General features: G+C 41.7%; 1 protein-coding gene across 1 annotated transcript in view; it reads left to right on the top strand.

Moving 5' to 3' along the window:
* TRPM6 (transient receptor potential cation channel subfamily M member 6) overlaps nucleotides 1-22,622 on the top strand; it is an 88,095-nt gene that overhangs the window by 3,256 nt on the left and 62,217 nt on the right. The window contains exons 2-3 of the mRNA XM_083403292.1: nucleotides 21,264-21,343; nucleotides 22,252-22,290. Coding sequence (XP_083259418.1) covers nucleotides 21,264-21,343; nucleotides 22,252-22,290 — 119 coding nt within the window. The remainder of the gene's footprint in view (nucleotides 1-21,263; nucleotides 21,344-22,251; nucleotides 22,291-22,622) is intronic.

Genomic DNA, 22,622 nt, shown 5'->3' with positions numbered 1-22,622 from the left:
AAAGGTAAGTTAGAAGTGTTTCAGCTTGGTTTGGTTGTCTTACTGTATTTTCTCAGAGAGCTATATAAAAAGGCAGTTTAAAAAGATGGGTTTTGTAGCAGAAGTATGCTGGTGTCCTTTAGCCATTTCCCCCTTCAGAAACACACAGTGAACATGCTCCCCCGTCTTCCTCTGGTGGTGAATGAGATGTGTCTATTCATGTCTTTGGCCTTATAGAGAGGAAAAGCAGCTAGGGAAAAACTTTAACTAGGGAAACAACCAAAAGAAAAATGTGTAAGAAGTCCCCTTTTCTCCTAGTGTTCTCCCTCTCACACAATCTCCTGGTTTCTGCTTGGAGAGTTTTAAAAAATACATAGCTGCATGTCACATTGAGTTCAGACCCTAGAGCTGAAGATGCAAGTTGATCTGTACAAGAGGAAATGTCAAGCATTAGTTAATTCTTTAGAAACTACCAAGTGCTTACACACATATGATGTCCTGACAAATATCAAAGAACAACAATGCCAAAGTGATTTATCTTTTTCAGAACTGCTGTTAGTTTTCCTTAATGCTAAGCTCCTCCCTGCCTTGAAAAATGCATGCCAAGAAAACATAAAGCAAGCTACATTTATGTCACAGGTAGTGATATCAAACTAAACTAGAATTGCATGCAAACTGGCTTTTAAATCACGGTGCAGAAAATCTTGAAAATGTGACTGCAGCTATATTCTCTTACACACTGAAAGCCGAGATTGTGTGGTTAGTTGGCCCAGCCCTGCTTGACAGGTTCCTAATAAGAGCTTCAAAAGTTTAACTCCCTCCCATTATTATTTAACCTAAGACTAGTGAGGAATCCCAGAGTATCTCATCGGGGTGGAGAAGTACATTGGTGTTTATAGTGGAATAAGCTTCATAGAGTGAAGCCACTCAGGCTGGCCGGGCGTCCTGGCCTGGTTGTTGCTTAAGTGTTGTGCAAGAATGCAACTTGGTATGTAACCTGCTGAGCAGCTGGAAGAATCCAGCCATAAAGACAGCTGCCAATCGCTGATAGAGGAAAGTGGAACATTAACCATTCTCTAGTGTGGTCCAAGGATCAAGGAGTACTCCTTGAGGTCTGAATGGACTTCCTTTCCTCCTGCCTACACTTTGGTTGCTGCAGAAGCTTTGGGGAGAAGAAGAGAGTTTGACTTACGAGCGCAGTCTTGACAAGATGCAAGAGACAAAGCAGGACAAATGAAAGTTCAAATGAAGGTAAAACTGTGTACACAGAGATAGGCAGGTAGATGAGTTAGGACTGGAGCATAAATGCCTCCTGGCAGCTGCTGATCACCACAGCTTAAATTTGCTAACTCGCTCTCCTCCTCCACCACTGTTAACTTTCCAGGGTTCATTTGTTAGGCTTGTTGATTCAAAAATAGACTGAAGCAAGAAAGAAATACCGATGATCTGCAGCATATGTGTGAGAGTGCATTGCTTTGTTTTGGGATCTGTGGCATCATTAGTTCAGGAGATGATTGTATATTTTGAAACTTTTGTCCTTGTTTGTAAGGTATGGAGGAGAGCTATATAACACCATTCCTGGCTTGCCAGTGTGTTCACTGAGTGGGCAAACGGCAGTGTTCTAGGGTTGCAAAATGAGGTTAGGTGTTTGTTCTGTGTAGGTAGAAGAAGGAAGAATCTTCTCAAAGAAGCCACCTGGCACCCGTAGTTTCAGCAGTATTAATTTCAACAGGATTGCCAAGTACCTCACTTTGATTTAAGTAGCAGCATTATTGTCATATACTTATTGTGAAGCTTTTGCCAGTACCGTGTCTCAGTGCTAGGCAGCTTCACCTGCCAACTTTTTCTGAATAAATTGTTAAAAGCACAGGAGCCCTGCAGAAAATCTGTAATCAACCCTACTTACAAGTCCTGTGTATTCCTTACACTTCAGAAGCCTTTGTGCCTCTTAATGAGTTTTTTCTGATATAGCAAGCAGGATTCAGGGTGGATGCGTTTGTTTTGTTATTGTTTGTATTATGTACTTTGTGGTTTTATTCTGTAAACTGCCCTGAGATCTTTGGATGAAGGGCAGTATACAAATTTAATAACAACAACAACAACAACAACAACAACAACAACAACAACAACAACAACAAATTCTTCTTTCTTCCTTGGCGATCACTCATAGCCGAGTAAGATTGTCTTCCGTAAACACAGTTTTAACAATGAGTCCATAAGTGACTGTGGAGGCCAATTCTGGATCAACACGTCCTTCCACAGTGGAGACATAGGTTTCCAGGCGGGAGTTGATCACGGTGTGGATTTGCCAAGCATGCCTTCCTCTTAGCACGTTTCTCCCTTGCGTCCTGCGTTTGAGTGTCTTCAAAGCCCATGGCACCTTTGGTAAAGGCTGTTCTCCAACTGGAGCACTCGCAGGCCAGTGTTTCCCAGTTGTCAGTGTTTATACTACATTTTTTTTAGATTTGCCTTGAGACAGTCTTTAAACCTCTTTTGTTGACCACAAGCATTACGCTTTCCATTTTTAAGTTTGGAATAGAGTAGTTGCTTTGGAAGACGATCATCAGGCATCCACACAACATGACCAGTCCAACGAAGCTGATGTTGGAGAATCATTGCTTCAACACTGGTGATCTTTGTACACTGATATTAGTTCGCCTGTCTTCCCAAGTGATGTGTAAAAATTTTCGGAGACACTGTTGATGGAATCTTTCGAGGAGCTGGAGATGGCATTTATAAGTGGTCCATGTTTCACAAGCATATAATAAGGTTGGTAGTAAGTAGCTTTGTAAACAAGCATTTTGGTTTCCCAGCGTATGTCCTCAAACACTCTGCACTTCAATCGGGAGAAAGCCACATTCTCAGAGCTCAGGCAATGCTGGATTTCGGCATCAATGTTGGCCCTTGTGGAAAGATAACTGAGTATCAGCAAATGGGAACCAGTGATCAGGGATGAAGCTCAGTGGTTCATTGTTTTCCATATCATTTAAAAGGTAACTGGGAAGTCTAGAATCATAGAATCATAGAATCATAGAGTTGGAAGAGACCACAAGGGTCATCGAGTCCAACCCCCTGCCAAGCAGGAAACACCATCAGAGCACTCCTGACATATGGTTGTCAAGCCTCTGCTTAAAGACCTCCAAAGAAGGAGACTCCACCACACTCCTTGGCAGCAAATTCCACTGTCGAACAGCTCTTACTGTCAGGAAGTTCTTCCTAATGTTTAGGTGGAATCTTCTTTCTTGTAGTTTGTATCCATTGCTCCGTGTCCGCTTCTCTGGAGCAGCAGAAAACAACCTTTCTCCCTCCTCTATGTGACATCCTTTTATATATTTGAACATGGCTATCATATCACCCCTTAACCTCCTCTTCTCCAGGCTAAACATGCCCAGCTCCCTTAGCCGATCCTCATAAGGCATTGTTTCCAGGCCTTTGACTATTTTGGTTGCCCTCCTCTGTACACGTTCTAGTTTGTCAGTGTCCTTCTTGAACTGTGGTGCCCAGAACTGGACACAGTACTCCAGGTGAGGTCTGACCAGAGCAGAATACAGTGGCACTATAACTTCCCTTGATCTAGATGCTATACTCCTATTGATGCAGCCCAGAATTGCATTGGCTTTTTTAGCTGCCGCGTCACACTGTTGGCTCATGTTAAGTTTGTGGTCAACCAAGACTCCTAGATCCTTTTCACATGTACTGCTCTCAAGCCAGGTGTCGCCCATCTTGTATTTGTGCCTCTCATTTTTTTTGCCCAAGTGCAATACTTTACATTTCTCCCTGTTAAAATTCATCTTGTTTGTTTTGGCCCAGTTCTCTAATCTGTCAAGGTCGTTTTGAAGTGTGATCCTGTCTTCTGGGGTGTTAGCCACCCCTCCCAGTTTGGTGTCATCTGCAAATTTGATCAGGATGCCCTTGAGTCCATCATCCAAGTCGTTGATAAAGATGTTGAATAAGACCGGGCCCAAGACAGAACCCTGTGGCACCCCACTAGTCACTCTTCTCCAGGATGAAGAGGAACCATTGATGAGCACCCTTTGGGTCCGGTCAGTCAGCCAGTTACAAATCCACTGAGTGGTAGCATAGTCAAGACCGCATTTTACCAGCTTCTTTACAAGAATATCATGGGGCACCTTGTCAAATGCCTTGCTGAAATCAAGGTAGACTACATCCACTGCGTTCCCTTCATCTACCAGGCTTGTAATTCTGTCAAAAAATGAGATCAGGTTAGTCTGACATGACTTATTTTTCAGAAATCCATGCTGACTATTGGTGATCACAGCATTCCATTCTAGGTGCTCACAGATTGTTTGCTTAATGATCTGCTCCAGAATCTTCCCTGGTATTGATGTTAGACTGACTGGGCGGTAATTATTTGGGTCCTCTCTTTTCCCCTTTTTGAAAATAGGGACAACATTTGCCCTCCTCCAGTCTGCCGGGACTTCGCCTGTTCTCCAGGAATTCTCAAAGATGACTGCCAGTGGTTCTGAGATCACATCTGCCAGTTCTTTTAATACTCATCTGGCCCTCTTTTAATACTGGCCCTCTTTTAATACTGAATCTGCAGTTCATCTGGCCCTGGAGACTTGAATACATCTAAACTAGCCAAGTATTCTTGTACTATCTCCTTAGTTATTCTGGGCTGTGTTTCCTCTGCTGAATCATTTCCTCCAAATTCTTCAGGTCGGGCATTGTTTTCTTTATCGGAGAAGACTGAGGCAAAGAAGGCATTGAGGAGTTCAGCCCTTTCTGTGTCCCCTGTTTGCATTTCACCATCTTCTCCTCTGAGTGACCCCACTGTTTCTTTGTTCTTCCTTTTGCTACGAACATACCCATAGAAGCCTTTTTTGTTGCTTTTAACCTCTCTAGCAAGCCTGAGTTCATTCTGTGCTTTAGCTTTTCTGACTTTGTGTCTACACGTGCTGGCTATTTGTTTGAATTCCTCTTTGGTGGTTTCCCCCCTTTTCCATTTTTTGTACACATCCTTTTTTAATCTTAACTCAGTTAAAAGTTCTTTAGATAGCCACCCTGGCTTCTTTAGGCACCTTCCATGTTTCCGTCTCATTGGTATTGCCTGAAGTTGTGCTTTTACTATCTCCCTCTTAACAAACTCCCAGCCATCATGAACTCCCTTTCCTTTTAGTATTACTGTCCATGGGATCTCACCCAGCACTTCCCTAAGTTTTATGAAGTCGGCTTTCTTAAAGTCAAGAAATTGAGTCCTTGTATGCTTGGCTGCTCCTTTCCGTTGTATAGTAAACTTCAGAAGAGCATGATCACTTGCGCCTAATGATCCTTCCACTTCTACCCCATTAACCAGGTCATCGACATTGGTTAGGACCAGATCTAAAATGGCTGTTCCTCTTGTTGCTTCTCCCACTTTCTGGACAATGAAGTTGTCTGCAAGGCCAGTGAGGAATCTGTTTGACCTTATGCTCTTGGCTGAGTTTGACATCCAACAAATATCTGGGTAATTGAAGTCCCCCATTACTACTATCTCCCTTCCTTTTGCATGCTTGGCCATCTGTTCCAGGAAGGCATCATCTATGTCCTCCGTTTGGCTTGGGGATCTATAGTAAACTCCCACAATGAGGTCACTATTATTATTCTCTCCCTTAATTTTATTTAATGTCTACTTGCTTGCACACCTTGTTTGGGAGTAGAAAAAAATTTCAGTGCCTCCTGAGACCCAATTTGAAATCCTTACTTTGCTTAGAATTAGTCTGCAAGATTTGCTGTGCCAGCGTATAATCATGTAAGGGTAGAGTGGAAATGCACACATCAGTTGTTATGTCAGTACAATGTCACACGGTAAAACATGATACTAATTCTGGCACCCGGCCAGCACTGTATCAGTGACTTGTCCTAAGGTACCCCCTGAAAGCCTCACCTTCTGTCTTTTTAATTGCTTTAGAACTGATTCGCTCCCTGAAACAATGCTTCACATTAAGTATGCACTGTCAGTTTAGGTTGGCCCTGTAGAAGTTGTGCACTGCATACCAATTATATGTAAAGTGAACTTTCACTGGGATCATAAACACATAACACTTTAATGTGCAGTTTAGTGAGATAATTAGAGCTTTTTATTGCAGAATTGTATTTAAGGCCTTAATTCACCTGTTAAATGTGAACAGATTTCATGCCACTCTGCCTTGACTTCTACTGCAGAACATTCTCTGCAGCCAGGAGCTGTCACTCCAGGCCAGAGGGAAATAGATTGAGAAGGATGGCTTTGCATGGCCTTCTTGTTGTAGGCTCTAGGTTGTTTCTTGGTGGGTGATGCTCTTGCACCCATTGTCTTACCCTGTTATGCTGGTCGTCAATGATGTACATTGCAGTGACAGGCTTTGCTTTTGTTTTAAAGTAAGTAAACATTGTAATATAATATGAAAGACAACTGGCAGACTTCAGTTTGGGATCTGCATCTTCCATGTCCTCATGAACTTTCAGCCTCATCTAATGTTCATGTGGAATCACGGGTTCTCTAGGTTTATTTTGATGAGCATAATAAAAATTGTTATCCTATGTTTGATTGAGGGAAGGGGCTGGCAGGAGGGGGGAGGTTACCCCATGGAGTGTAGGATAAGCTTCCGTAAGTAGTATTGCCCATTTACTAGCATTACTTGCATATTATGGGTTGCAAAAGGAGAATGTGGAAATCTATAGGAAGAAAGTAAGGCAGTATTTTGGGACGCGGGTGGCGCTGTGGGTTAAACCACAGAGCCTAAGACATGCCGATCAGAAGGTCGGCAGTTCGAATCCCCGTGACGGGTGAGCTCCCGTTGCTCGGTCCCTGCTCCTGCCAACCTAGCAGTTCGAAAGCACATCAAGTGCAAGTAGATAAATAGGTACCGCTCCGGCGGGAAGGTAAACGTTGTTTCCGTGCACTGCTCTGGTTCGCCAGAAGCGGCTTAGTCATGCTGGCAACATGACCCAGAAGCTGTACACTGGCTCCCTTGGCCAATAAAGCAAGATGAGCGCCGCAACCCCAGAGACGTCCGCAACTGGACCTAACGGTCAGGGGTACCTTTACCTTTACCTAATCTGATTTAGTATTGTAACTTTTGTATGTTTTAAAGTAGGGTTATAATCCCCCCCTTTTTTCTTTTTTAAACTACTTTGAGAATTTTTATAATCAAGCGGTGTATAAATCTTACTAAATAAACAAACAAAGTAGATAAATAAAGTAAGGGCTGTTTGCCAGAGTGCTCTTGAATGGGATCCCGGGCATGAACTGGGTTATTCTGACCATGCTGTAACATACAATGCCTAATAAAAGCAACTGAGTTGAGCATTCCTGGTGCTGTGTCCCTTTGTGCAAGGAAGAGGAGGGCACTGGGAGCGGGAGCAGGGACCCTTTGCGGTGCCCCTGGATGCCCAGCAATCTCCTGCAGAGTGGTGCAAACAGGTAGCTAGGCTGGGCCAAGATCTCCAGCAGAAATTCCTACAGGAAAACAATATGCAAATAACACCAACATTAGTTGTCTGAGAACATACTGTGCTTCATGGCAAGGTTAACTAATTTATATGTGCAAAAAAATTAAATTGCTTGTTGGGGACATTAATAACATTTTTTCTGGAACAAAGAAAACCAGGTCTGACTGCCAGGGCCGTAGCTAGGGGTGGTGAGGTGGGCCCCCACCAGGGGTGCAGGCAGTGTACATAAGTATAAATATCTATTATTGCCTCATAAGAAATGGTTTTAAATAGAGGGTGAATTGAATGGGTGGGGGTTGGGGTTGGGGGAGAAGGATAAAGAAGAGCTAATTTGTCCGTGGGCAGGGGGCGGAATCTGGATGGTTCTGCCAGGGACACAAGATCACCTAGCTATGGCTCTGCTGACTGCCTTAATAGCCAGCTCACTGGCAACTATTTTCACCCTAGGGTTTTTTGTTTTTTTTAAAGAAAGCTTGGCATACATATAATGGTATTGGAATAATAATGCTCTTGGAATACAGTACTAATGCTTATATTTATACTGTAACCTAGTTTCCCCCCGTTCAGCAGTCAATTTCTGAACACTGCCTATTTATGTCCACACTTGTACAGACTTCAATTTAGTAAAATTAATTCCAGAGCTGTCTAAAATACATGTTATCCCTTGCTTATAGGTGTTTAATTAGTGTACTTCATCAAAAAGATTTGACTTCCGGTCTAGGTTCAGCTTTATGTCAATTGCTAAAACAAGTATGGTGTAAGATGGAAAGCCCAGACAATCAGTCTAGGGATCAAGTTAGGGCAAAACAAAGAGCATACCAAGGTTTGGTGCACGTGACTGGTCTGCTTGTGGCACATATTTTATTTTCCTTCTGCGTTGGTGGTTCCTGAGGGCTGAAGATCAGTTCCTGTATATGAAGTGATACACCTATGTCTGAACTAGGCAACTTCACACTGTAGGTGGTGGCTTGCATCTCTGTCCCCTTCCTAGCCACATGAAGAAAGCCACCAGATGTTCACATGATGCAGTCTCCCCACTCTTTAGGAAGCACCTTGTGTTTTATCAGATATGCTCTTGTCTATATAACACACAAACCTGTGTCTAACACAGAGGCTCACAGAACTATTACTTCAGAGACGTGCCTTTTACAGAGTATGGGGCATTTAGAAACGTTTGGAAAGACTAAATGAACTGGCAAGGGGAAAGATCACATGAAAATGCCTGTGATGCAAATCTCACAAGGGTTACAGGTGAGCGAGATTAATAAAATAAGAAAGGTAAAGAGAAGTGAAAACCTGCATGATAGTTACCTGCCTCGTGGAAGGAGGAGCAAAGAAAAGTGATTTGGGGGATTTTCACGGGGATTGAAGGATCCAAGACTGCATTCTCCAGATGGGTCTGGAGTGGCTGGGAAAGAGAGAGAGAGAGAGAGAATGTGGTAGGACAATATTATTTTCACTCTCCGTTTATTGTATGCAGTACTGGTTCTGTTCTGCAGCAGTTCATCTTCTGCCATAAACTATGTTATTGATCTCATTGTCTGTTGTGAAATTATGTATCTTATGTCATGATTATGTTCTGCTCCATTCATTTCAACACACACACACACACAGAGAGAGAGAGAGAGAGACAGAGAGAGAGAGAATAGGTTGTGGGGGACTGTAAGCGCTTGGGTATTGTTCACAGGAGTGAATAATAATATTTGCTGGATTGATTTCTGTTCCCATATGTGTTTTCCTTGGAATTCATAGACATCTCTAGTGGGGGGCGCTTTTGTTCAGTCTAAGATTCTCCCCCAATGGGCTCAGGCTTAGCTTGGCCACATCTGATTCCACTCTGGATTCCTTGGAAACCTTAGCATATGGTTCAAAAAATGGCAAAAGCTTTTCTTTTGGTAGATGCGGGGTTGTGCTTCTTACAACAAAGGATGTGACAAAGAGAACAAAGGGAAGCAAAGGTCGGATGTCTAGCTGAGCAAAAAGGATTTCTTCTGCCATAGATACCCATGGAGCAAGCTTAGAAGAAAGTGACATGGCGCAGTCTTTTGGAAGTTTCCAAAAAAATTGAACAGACTAATGTGCCCATTTGCAAGATATTAATTTCCTTTTTTTAAATAATAATATTAGTTTTCCAACAAATTGAACACAAACTACAACCCCCCCCCCAAAAAAAGAAGAAATCCTTTTTGCTCAGCTAGACATCCTACCTTTGCTTCCCTTTGTTCTCTTTGTGACATCCTTTGTTGTAAGAAGCACAACCCCGCATCTACCAAAAGAAAAGCTTTAATTTCCTGCTATGCATCTCTCTGTCAGAGTATGATACTGTAAAGGACTGGTAAAGAGGACATTACTTGTGCCCTTTGTCATGCCATGACACAATATAATTCTTCCACCAGAGAGTCATTGGGTACAATTTTTTTCTTACTTGTAAAAGATGTCAACACTTTCTCAGGATATTCAGAGAATCCAATTACCAGGAGTAGGTGCTTGCAGGAGGATGCATCTTAATTACTATTTGGAAATTTGGGTGGTGGTGTTCCAGGAAAAGCTGTTCCGTGTCACCTCCCAAATTCTCTCCCCACAGAGGTGTCTATGGTGTCTTCATTGTACAGCCTTTGTAATATGCTGAACACACACCTCTGTACTCTGGCCTTTGACAGCTGAGATGACCTACGCTGTATTTTTGGTATGTTAGGTATTGGGTTTACTTGCTTTCAAGTTGCATCATTGTTTTGTAGTAATCTTCCATGAGACTTAGTGGTGAAAGGCAGGTTAAGAAATCCTAAAATAAATGAAAATTAGATGAAAATGTGAACTTGCACTAGATATGGCAGAGATTTCTGGGATTAATTGGGCTAGCATTTGGTTTCCATGGAGAAATTCCCCTGGTGTGAAGCACTAGAGTTTCCCCCGCAAAAGACTAAGTTTAATTTATAGTTTGCTTGAGCTGCCTCTGATCACACACACTTGAGCTGTGATCTTTGTTCAGAGTGAAACAGAAATGCACATGCAGAGTTCCAGTGGAATCCATATTCGTTTTCTTCCAGGACTTCTCCAATTCACTGAGATTTTAACATAGTGTCTTAGTGTGTCTGAGTGCCTTACTTAACATAGTGTCTGAGTGCCTTACTCAATTCTTCCTTTTTCCTCATGTGTCAGTAATGTATTTAGACTGTCAGACTGCTGGCAGCATTTTGTGATTCATTCTGTGGTGTTTTCTGCAGGACTTAATAATTCATACCTGTCTAATTTTAATAATGTAATGAGATGAGAGTTGGTCTCAAGGATCTCCCATCACCCATTTACAACTCTGCTTGTGGGTCAGACCGGTTGGGCAAGTTTAATGGGGCAGATTTCCTACTGTTGGGAAGATCTGATGCACTTGGCTGGTGAGCCTTTACATCACTAAAGAAAAGGCATGTTCATCTACCTCAGTTTCCCCCCTTCTTGTGTGGATGATGTCACCAAGCTGTTTGTGAAGAAGCTGCAGGTGTAGACTGAGAGATAGGCACAGAGAGTGGTGGAGCTCTCAGACAGAAATCTGATCTTCCTGATGGCTCCCCTAGAAATCTGGTGTGGAGCAGAAAATTTGAGACACCTGTTGGAGTGAAGCAGTAGCAACACCTGCACTCAACCTGTATATAACGAATCATGTAATTGCAGAGCTGGAAGGGACCCCGATGGTAATGGAATCCTTCTTTGGAGCTTTTGAAGCAGAGGTTGGGTGGCCATCTGTCAAGTATGATCTAGATGAGATTTCTGCATTGCAGGGGTTTGGACTAGCAGCGCAGCGATCCCGCTTGTGTCCTGGCTTATGGGATAGCCACACGCAGCCTCTCCCTGGCAGCGGGATGAAGGCTCCTGTTGCCTGGGAGAGGCTGCACGTGGCTAAGGCTCCCCCAAGAGCTGCGCTCCCTTTAACGAGCGCATGTAGCATGTGTGCGGCTCTTTAAAGGGAGCGCTGAGCAGAGCCTCCTGCCTGCATTTGCTCCATAAGACTCACACACATTTCCCCTTACTTTTTAGGAGGGGAAAAGTGCATCTTATAGAGTGAAAAATACGGTATATCTCCCCTGCTCAGCACTTTATGTTGGATGGTGAGGGCTGGGCCATAGGTGTGCCTAGGAACACTGTGGCAGATGTGTTTTGCAGTGTTTTAATGGACCCCTAATTTTATATGTTATATCTTTTTATTATTCGTTTTGCAAATCGCTTTGGGATTTACTAAGTTCCTTACACAGTGGTACCTCGAGTTACAAACGCCTCAGGTTACAAACGCTTCTGGTTACAAACTCTGCTAACCTGGAAGAGTTACCTCAAGTTGAGAACTTTGCCCCAGGATGAGAACGGAAATCATGTGCCGGCAGCACAGCAGCAGCAAGAGGCCTCATTAGCGAAAGCACGCCTCTACTTAAGAACAGTTTGAGATTAAGAACGGACCTCCAGAACAAATTAAGTTTGTAACTAGAGGTACCACTGTATTTGCTAATCACCAACCAAAATAAAGGACACCTTCCAGGGGGTACAGAGCCAGCCCTCCCGCTGCTTAGGTTTGGGACTAGGAGATGGCCTCAAACCTGAATTCTGTAGCCCAATAGGGCACAGCAGGTATAAACTAGCAGCAAGGAAGAAAAATGCCTTCTGCTTCTCCTTTTGCCATCTCAGTTGGCCAGAGAAGCACCACAGGGCTCCTCTGACAGACTGGCTAGAATCCCAAACAGAAGCACTTTTAGGAACCAGGAGCTTGTGGCTGTCCATAAGAACGTACAGAGAGTCTGCTGAACCCAGGCCAACGGCCCATCCTATTCTCACAGTGGCCAACCAGATGCCTGAGGGAAGCCAGCAGCAGGACTTGAGCAAAAGAGGCGTCTCCCCACAGTGGTTTCCAGTAACTGTTATTCAGAGGCCTTACTGCTTCCAACCTGCCAGATACTGTTGGCCCAAACTCTCATCATCACTGACCATTGGGCATGCTGGCTGGGGCTGATGGCAGTTGGAACCCAACACTTGGAGGGCCACAGATGCTCCATCCCTGACCTTTTAACGATAGTTTTCTGGTTGTTTCATGTAGTATTTGCAGGAGAGCCGATGTGGCATAGTGGTTAGAGTGTTGGACTAGGACGTGGGCCATTGGGGTTCAAATCCCCCCTCACCCATGAAGCTCATTGAGAGACCTTGGGCCAGTTGCTCACTCTCAGTCTAGTCTACATCACAGGGTTGTTGTGAGGGTAAAATGGGGAGGAGGAGATTAAGTACAGTGGTACCTTGGGTTACATACGCTTCAGGTTACATACGCTTCAGGTTACAGACTCCGCTAACCCAGAAATAGTGCTTCAGGTTAAGAACTTTGCTTCAGGATGAGAACAGAAATTTTCCTGAATTGGAAAAGAATCGGGACTTTAAATTTCTTTAAGAATGATCGGAACAGAGGCGGGAAGGTCTAAACAGGAAGTCAGCCTTCCGCTTTGTATATAGTAGAAAGTAAAGACTATGCTTTTAACATTCTAAAATAAGAGATTGAAAAAGCTATTCTGAAGCCATAGAAAGGATTGCAACCCCCCTCCCAAGAACTGGAAGGAGGGGGAGTATTTTGGGAAAGACTAAATCCCCCGGAGAAAGAGGCTGCGGTAACAAAAACATCGCTCTGACTCCCAGGTCCTGAGCTGTCGAATTTGAAGATACTAGCCTCATAAAGGGGATAGTGGACGGCGCTTGACTAATGAGAGTTAAAGGTGCTATAAAACTGTTATAAAGGTGTTAGAACCATAAAACTGTCGCCAAAAGGATTGATGATACAATTCGGTCTTGACTGTAAACCAAAGGACATTTTGTTTCTTCTGATTGTGGAATCTTAGAGTCCCCCTAGTGGGCACTGACATCGTTACAAGTCTATTGGTAATTTTCCACTGTAATATCTTACTGCAATTTCTTATCGGACTGTCTGTGCCACAAGCCTAGCTGCAGCTGCAGTCTGACCGTGGGAAAGCTTGGCTTATGGCTGAGAAAGAGAGTTACCAGAGTTATCAGGAAAAGACAACAAGATCGGGCAAATCCTTTCTTCCAGGAAGAAGAGGCTCTCTAGACCCTACAGGAGGCATTGCCTTACAGCAGAAAGGGAAAGGAATGTCTAGTACAGATGAACTGATAAGTTCTGGCTTTTCAAAACTACAAGGGGCCATTGATAAACTTACAGCTGAGGTGTCAGGGACGAAGAAGGAGATTGCAGAAATCAAAAATCAGGTGTTAGAAACGAACAGAGGGATTGCAGATGCATCCTCAAAAATAGATCAAAATACGCTGAGCATCCGGCAAAATACAGCTGCAATAGAGAAATTATTGGGCGACTCCGATAAAACGCGAAAGATTGCAGAAGAAGCTCGACAGGTCGCAGCTGCCACGGAGGAGAAATTACCATCGATGACCAGACAGCTGGAGGACTACAAGGTTAAGTTTTCTCTATTGGACTTGAAAGAACGAGAGGCAAATCTCAGGATTAGAGGTCTGCCTGAAATTGAGAAGGAGAGCCTGCGGGACTACCTGTCACAAGAGTTTGTGAAATTTTGGGAATTAGATCCAGAAAAGGAAGAAATAAAAATTTTGAGTGCCTTCCGACTGGGAAGAGCAAGTAAAAAGATTAAAACCAGAGATTGTCTGATCACATTAAGATCCAAGGAGGAGAGGGATAAGATCCTAGGTCTGCATTTTCACAAACCTTTGGAAATTTCTCAATCGAGAGCTGAAATTTTTAAAGACATCCCCAAACTTTTGCTCGATCTCAGAGCCAGATATAAAGACTTGGTGACCTTGCTGAGAAGAAATAATATCATCTTCAGGTGGGAATTCCCAGAAGGACTCTCCTTTAGTTTCAAAGGACGAAAGATTAAAATAAAGTCAGTGGAAGACAGAGACAGTTTTTTGGAGGCCTGCGGGGAGGACCTACAGAAAGGGACAGCAGACCTACTAGAGGAAAGAAGGAAGAAGACAGCAGAGGCAATATTGAATCTAAATCTAAATTTGGATGGAAAGACTCCACCAGGAGCAGAAGAAGACAAGTTATCAGAAGCAACGGGAGGAACAGAATAACAATAATACAACATGTCTCTGCAGCTTTTGAGTTGGAATTGTAATGGTTTGAACATTTCTCGGAGGAGGAAATCCATTTTTCACATATTAAAAAAAGAACATGTGGATTTGATTTGCTTGCAAGAAACACATGTGACCAGGCTTCACAGAAAAATTTTAGTTAACAAAAAGTTGGGACAAGAATTTATCTCATCGGACAAAGTTAAAAAAAGAGGAGTTGTAATTTATGCTAAAGAAGGCCTGGCGCCAAAATTTGTCTTTAAAGATGAGCAAGGAAGATACTTGGCTATTGAAATACAGTATCATGGACAGAAATATTTGATGGTGGGCGTATACGCGCCCAATGAAGGAAAATCAGAATTTTTTAAAAGACTGCATGAGACATTGTTGGATTATATGGAGTACAATGTGATTCTAATGGGAGATATGAACGGAGTAGTCTCAACGAATATGGATAAGGCACAAAGACAGGCAGTTACCAAAGATGGGAGACTACCGAAAACCTTTTTTGAAATGACTGATAACTTGGATTTGATTGACATTTGGAGAACGAAACATCCCCTGGAAAGAGAGGGAACCTTCTTTTCTGAAGCCCAAAAGACTTGGACTAGAATTGACCAAATCTGGACCACTAGAGAACTGGCCCCAAAGATAAATAAGGTGGAAATCTGCCCAAAGACTTGCTCCGACCATAACGCTATTAAGATGGTAATGAACTTACAACCAACTGGATCCTTCAGATGGAGGATGAATGACTCTCTTTTTAGAGATGCGGAATTTGTGAAGAAAGCCCAGAAAACTCTGAAAGATTATTTTGAAATAAATTTGAACACTACGGTGGAGAAAAGAATTATATGGGACGCAAGTAAGGCTGTTATGAGAGGTTTTTTGATCCAACAAAATGCACTCAAGAGAAGATTACAACAGGAAAAAAGAGAAAAGATTTTGGATAAGATCAAGGAAGGTGAAAAGAGATTGAGAACAAACCCAAAATCACAGGAAATATTAAGAGAGATAAAGTTGTATCAAGCACAATACATGCAACTAATAAACCAAGAGATTGAATGGAAAATTAAACAGATGAGACAAAGAACATTTGATTCGGCAAATAAGTGTGGAAAGTTATTGGCATGGCAAATAAAGAAGAGACAAAAAATGAACACTATTACAAGTGTGGAGGTTGAAGGAAGAATGTTGCAATATCCCAACGAGATCAGGAGTGCTTTTCAAAAATATTTTAAAAAGCTCTACTCTCAACAACCACAGAAAGAAACAGAGATAGAAGAATTTTTGAAAGTGAATGGGCTACCAAAAATATCGCAAGAAAACAAACTTAAACTGAGCAGTAGGATAACAGAACAAGAGATAGAGAGTGCCATCCAAAATATGCAACTAGGCAAAGCTCCGGGACCTGATGGGCTGACTGCAAGATATTATAAATCATTGAAAGACTGGCTAACTCAACCCCTAAAGGAAATATGTAATGAAATACTTCAGGGGAAAAAGGCTCCAGAATCGTGGAAAGAAGCTTTTGTGACTCTTATACCAAAGACAGACGTTGAAAAACATCAACTTAGGAATTACCGGCCTATATCATTGTTAAATGTGGATTACAAAATATTTGCGGATATCTTGGCGAGAAGATTGAAGAAGGTACTAACAGAGGAGATCCATAAAGATCAAGCAGGCTTTCTCCCAGGAAGACATCTATCAGAGAACGTAAGAAATATAATTGATATTTTGGAACTTTTACAGGAAAATATAAATACAAAAGCGGCGCTGATATTTGTGGATGCGGAGAAAGCCTTTGACAATATCTCTTGGAGTTTTATGAAGAAGAATCTCCAAGGCATGGGGGTAGGCCAAGAATTTGAAAATGGTATAGGGGCAATCTATTCTGAACAAAAAGCTAAATTAATAGTAAATAATGTTTTGACAGAAGAGTTCAGAATAGAAAAAGGAACACGACAAGGGTGCCCAATTTCCCCACTACTTTTTATATCGGTCCTGGAGGTGTTGCTGAATACGATCAGAAAGGACCAATTGGTCAAAGGGATACAGGTCGGAGCTAAACAATATAAATTAAGAGCTTTTGCAGATGACCTGGTTTTGACGTTGCAGGAGCCAGAATCTAGTGGAAAAAAAGTTTTAGAACTGATTCAAGAATTTGGCCAATTGGCAGGCTTTAAATTAAACAAAACAAAAACTAAGGTTTTGACAAAAAATCTGACAGAAATTGAAAATGAAAGGTTTCAGAAAGAAACAGGTTTAACAGTAGTGAAGAAAGTTAAATATTTGGGAATAAATATGACAGCAAAAAATGGGAACTTATTTAAAGACAACTATGAGAAGTGCTGGACGGAGATAAAAAAGGATCTAGATACGTGGTCTAGCTTGAAACTCTCACTACTGGGGCGCATTGCTGTAATTAAGATGAATGTATTGCCAAGAATGCTGTTTTTGTTTCAGACACTGCAGATTATTGATAAAACTGACTGTTTCAAGAAGTGGCAAAAAGATCTATCTAAATTTGTCTGGCAGGGCAAAAAGCCAAGGATAAAATTTAAAATATTAACAGACGTTAAAGAAAGAGGGGGCTTTGCCCTGCCAGACCTAAAACTCTATTATGAAGCAGCAGCTTTCTGCTGGTTGAAGGAATGGCTACTTCTTGAAAACACAGATATATTGGATTTAGAAGGGTTCAATAATGCATTTGGCTGGCATGCATATCTATGGTATGACAAAGTTAAAGTGCATAGAATGTTCAAAATTCACATTGTCAGAAAAGCACTGTTCAATGTTTGGATTAGATATAAAGATCTTTTGGAAAACAAAACTCCAAGGTGGTTGTCTTCAATGGAAGCTAAGGCAGTAAAGAGACTCAATATGGAGGCAAATTGGCCGAAGTATTGGGAGATTTTAGAACAGGATGGTGACAAACTGAAACTGCAGAGTTTTGATAAACTAAAAAGTAAAGTCCGAGATTGGCTTCATTATTATCAAATAATGGAGGTATTTAAAATGGACAGAAAAATTGGCTTCCAGGTGGAAAAATCAAAATTGGAAACAGAACTATTAGAACCTAAAACAAAAATATTGTCTAGAATGTATAATTTGCTGCTGAAATGGAACACACAGGATGAGGAAGTGAAATCGGCTATGATTAAATGGGCTCAAGACGTTGGCCATAACATAATGTTTGCTGACTGGGAAAGGTTGTGGACCACTGGAATAAAGTTTACGGCATGTAATGCCTTAAGAGAGAACATAATGAAAATGATATATAGGTGGTACATGACACCAGTCAAGCTTGCAAAAATGTATCATATGCCTGATAACAAATGCTGGAAATGTAAAGAAGCAGAAGGTACCTTTTTTCACCTTTGGTGGACGTGCCCAAGGATTAAGGTTTTCTGGGAAATGATTTATAATGAATTGAAAAAAATATTTAAATACACATTTAGAAAGACCCCAGAAGCCTTTCTCCTGGGTATGGTAAACCAACAGGTTCAAGTGAAGGATAGAACTTTTTTTATGTACGCTACAACAGCAGCAAGAATACTCATCGCGCAATATTGGAAGACGCAAGATCTACCCACGCTGGAAGAATGGCAAATGAAGCTCATCGACTATATGGAACTTGCAGAAATGACCGGCAGAATCAGAGACCAGGGAGAAGAGATGGTGAAGGAAGACTGGAGGAAATTTAAAGACTATTTACAGAAGCATTATAAAATTACGAACGTTTGAGGTTATCAGATTGAATGTAAAAGAATGTTATTATAAAAATGACAATGTTAAAGAAAGTATATTTAATAAGACATAGGGAAATGTAAGGATAAATAAGACAATAATACTAATCTGAACCAAAGATACGCCAGAGGGAAAGAGTTTACTACCAGAATATAAGACCTAGAATACAGAGTGGGAAGGCATGGGGAAGTCGCAGACCTAAGTTAATGCTGAAGAATATAATGATACAATATTTGTTTTTAACTCTTTTATTCTTACCGTTTTTATTTTTCTTTATGTTTTTGTATAATGTATGTATTGTTTTTCCTTTGCTTTTTTCCTTTTGATGTGTTTGTCGATTTGTTCTTTTTTTTGTTTATTGAATGCGGAAAATAAAATATTATATAAAAAAAAAAAAGAGAACAGAAATTGTGCTCCAGCGGCGCAGCAGCAGCAGGAGGCCCATTAGCTAAAGTGGTGCTTCAGGTTAAGAACAGTTTCAGGTTAAGAACGGACCTCCGGAATGAATTAAGTACTTAACCCGAGGTACCACTGTACAACATTTTCAGCTCCTTGGAAGAAAAATGGGATGTAAATGGGATGTAAATTTGCCTCACTTTTCAGACACTCAGCAAATATTTCAACGGGTCCTGCATTAGCATTAGTAAATAATGCTAATGCAACCTTAATTGGTCATCCACACCATCAGGAAGTGCATCAGGCATATGATAAAGTGCAGTGTTTTTTTTCTGGATTGCAGGGTAATGCTTACAGAGACAGGCTTGTGGCAATCAGACTAATTCAAGTCTTGATATCGGGCACAGCAGTGTTATAAGTGGGGCGGGGGGGGGGGAGTACTTTGCTGTTGCGTGTGAGCATAACTTACACCCAGATCAGGCATGCAGCCAAGGCTTTCCACATCCCTTGACTGATTTTTACTAAGTAGTTCATGAGTTGTCTAAATACATGGGATTTACAAAACCGCTTATAAAATATTTGTTAAAATAATTCAAGACTTCTCTGAACCTCTTGTCCCCTTCTCACCCTGAACTTCCACTCACACCCTGCCGGTTTCCCTGAAACAGAGTTGAAGTGCAGCTAGGCAAATCTAAGCATCTAGATCATGAACCAAGACCATAAAACCTGAAAGTTGACCTATTTTTATTTAGATTAGTTTGGCTTTTGTTGTAAACAAATCTCTTGGAAGTGTTCAGCACATACTGTGCCCTCTATGCACTGGATGCAAAAAAATCAGGAAGGAGGAGTTAGATAAATTTGCTATAAATTGTTGTGGTGTTTTGGGGGCTTAATCTGAAACCAAGCTGGATTTGGGTTGGTGTCTCTGGTAATTTCTCTCTCTTACATCATGGATGTTGGCAAATTGGATTTTTAAAAAGCAAAATAATATTAGAATTTGAGTTGTCAGAGATGCACAAGGGAAAATATTTCAATGCTCAAGAACCTGGCAAAGTCTTTTATTAACACTATTGCCTAAGAGTAAAGGACCCCTGGACAGTTAAGTCCAGTCAGAGGCGACTATGGGGTTGTGGTGCTCATCTCGCTTTCAGGCCGAAGGAGCCAGCGTTTGTCCACAGACAGCTTTCCAGGTCATGTGGCCAGCATGACTAAACTGCTACTAGCACACACAGGATCATGACAGAAACCAGAGCACACAGAAATGCAGTTTACCTTCCCACCGCAGTGGTACCTGTTTATCTACTGGCACTGGCATGCTTTTGAACTGCTAGGTTGGCAGGAGCTGGGACAGAGCAACGGGAGCTCACCCCATCGCGGGGATTCGAACCACTGACCTTCTGATCAGGAAGCTCAAGAGGCTCAGTGGTTTAGTCCACAGCCCCACCTGTGTCCCTTTTACCTTAGTATTGCCTAATGCAAGTCTGTCATGGCCTTTGGCTAGACCAATAAACTATGAACTGATATTTAGAACGCTGATGTGTTTTTAGTTTATTGCTGGCTTATACTTTTTCCGAATGTTTTTAAAAAACTAATAAACTTGCTGTTTTATTCCTTTGTAAACTGCTTTGAGGTTTTCTACAATCAAGCAGTCTATAAATTTTATGAAATAAACAAATGCCTGTCATGGTTTGGTGAAGAATGGAATATAGAGCTTGGCAACACAGGAGCCCCTGGTCCACCTGGCTCTTCACTGGCTGGGCTTCAGACAAGCGTCTCTCCCAGGCCTTCCTGGAGATGCTGGGGACTGAACCCACTGAACTGTGGCCCTTCCCCAGTCCAGTTGTATGGAACAATCTGCATATTTGTGTCATTTGCCTCACTTTTCAGACACTCGGCAAATATTTCAGTGGGTCCTATGGAGATTTCAGGTGACCTAGCAGGCCTACAGGTGGGGCATGGCTCAAAGGTGTATGTGTGTCAGGGGTTCCTTGAATTTTTAAGTGATTTTTTTTAAAGCTATCTGGATTATAAAGTTATTCCCCATAGCAGGCAGAGGGTAATCTTGAACTTTCATTCATTTTCAAGAATTCCACCTGTTGATAGGGTAGAATTTCTCTGATAAGTTTCTCTCCGTGATTGTCATTACTAAATTGGAACCAAAGGTTTTTAATCTTTTTAAAAAAGAACATGACCACTATTAAGTGATAGCCAGCACCATCTGTTCATTGTACAAATGTAAAATAGCTGCCAGGTATTAATATTGTGTCAAGCAAGTGGAGATGAGTTCTGTCAGTTCAGCATTTCTTCCTTATCTCACTCAATTCATCTGCTATTAGGAAGGCTGTGAGCTTTCTTCCTATCTGTAGGCATGGGTTAGTGTGAGTGAATTCTAAACACTAGAGTTTAGGTCAGCACAGATTAATCTGCAATGTTCTGAGATAAGGAAGGAAATAATTGTGCAAACTGATCTCATGCACAATATTAATGCCAACTGTGTTCTGTCCTACAACATGTGCTAATAGCTACACATAGGTATCTCCTATGTGCGGTACTAGTTATTGCAGATAATTATTTTTGCCTCCCAAAGTATCTGTTTGAGGTTTAATATTTCTTTTTAGTCCCAGAAATCTTGGATTGAAGGTGTCTTCTGTAAAAGAGAGTGTGCAAAAATCGTGCCAAGTTCCAAAGATCATCACAGGTACTTTGTTTTGCTTTGTTTTGGTTGAATTGTACAAACAACAAGAAGATAAAAATACAATTAAAAATTTCTAATTCACTCTTTAACAGTGTTGGTTTTCTTTGAATAAATATAGGCCCTTCTAGCTGCTACAAACACGACTATAATCTAGTTAACTTCAGCCATATTTTCATTTTGAAGTTGAGGCTGTTTATCATGTTTCCTTTAAAATGGCAGTAATACTTTGTACAGTATCATTTACTTGTTTTCTGACATGTTTATCCTACCTTTCTTCCATCACGGAACCCTCTCTGACAGAGCCAGACCTGCTCAGCTTCAGTAAGGTGTTGGCCTCATTTATACAGGGCACTGCAGGCAACATATTTCCAGTGTGGAACCCACAACCCATGAGTATCATAAGAACCACCCAGAGAGGGGCTGCGACCCCTGCCCAGTCTGCTCACCCCCCCCCCCGCCTAGCAACGCCTTTGCCACCCCTCCTTCCCACACACCTGGCCAACTTCCCCTCCCTTTACACCTTACCCAGTTTCACCCAGTTTCAATTATTTGCTTTGAAATATACAATACAGGTGATTTTGACAGGGATAGATGTAGTATTAATTATTAGTTATTTAAACCGGTGTGGCATGCATATTTAGGAAGTCAAAGTTAGAAACAGTGGCTCTGTTTGTTTGGTTTTTTTACTAACCTTGAAGTTGTTGTCTTGAACCATTACATTTTTGCATTTGAGCCTTTCAGTAAGTTACTGTTGTCCAGGTGAGACATTGTGTAAAAAGTGTTACTCGGGTTTTTTGTGACAGTGGTGCAATGAAATGCTTCAGATGAATGGTCTGCCCTTTTTGAAGCCTAACTTTTCTTTTTACAAATGTAACTGTACAACATACTGCTGTTTTTAACTTCTTTTTCAGATGTCCCGCAAGATGCCAAGTGTGCCAGAACTTAATTCGGTAAGACCTCATACGATTTGGGACTGTATTTTTTAAAATATAGAATGGGTGTGAAATATTCCTAACCAAGGATGTGTCCCCTACTAATACAAGTGGTTGACTGCATTTCAGTCAGCTGCTGGATGATTTACTAGAAATCCTGCTGCAGTCAGTAAACTAGATGTGGCATCCAGAGACTTCCATGCACAGCTGGTGCCTCCTGTTGGATATGGGAAGACACAGAAACAAAAAGAGAGTGCAAGCAGTGAGCTACGCCTGCATATTAGAGAAAGTTTGGAGTGGAGGGATAAAACATTGGTGCTTCCAGGTGGAGGCTGTATGTTGCAAACCAT

The sequence above is a fragment of the Podarcis tiliguerta genome, assembly GCF_965153285.1.
Source record: "Podarcis tiliguerta genome assembly, chromosome: 11".
NCBI classification, from domain to species: Eukaryota; Metazoa; Chordata; class Lepidosauria; order Squamata; family Lacertidae; genus Podarcis; species Podarcis tiliguerta.
This window is presented reverse-complemented; position numbering and strand designations above follow the sequence as displayed.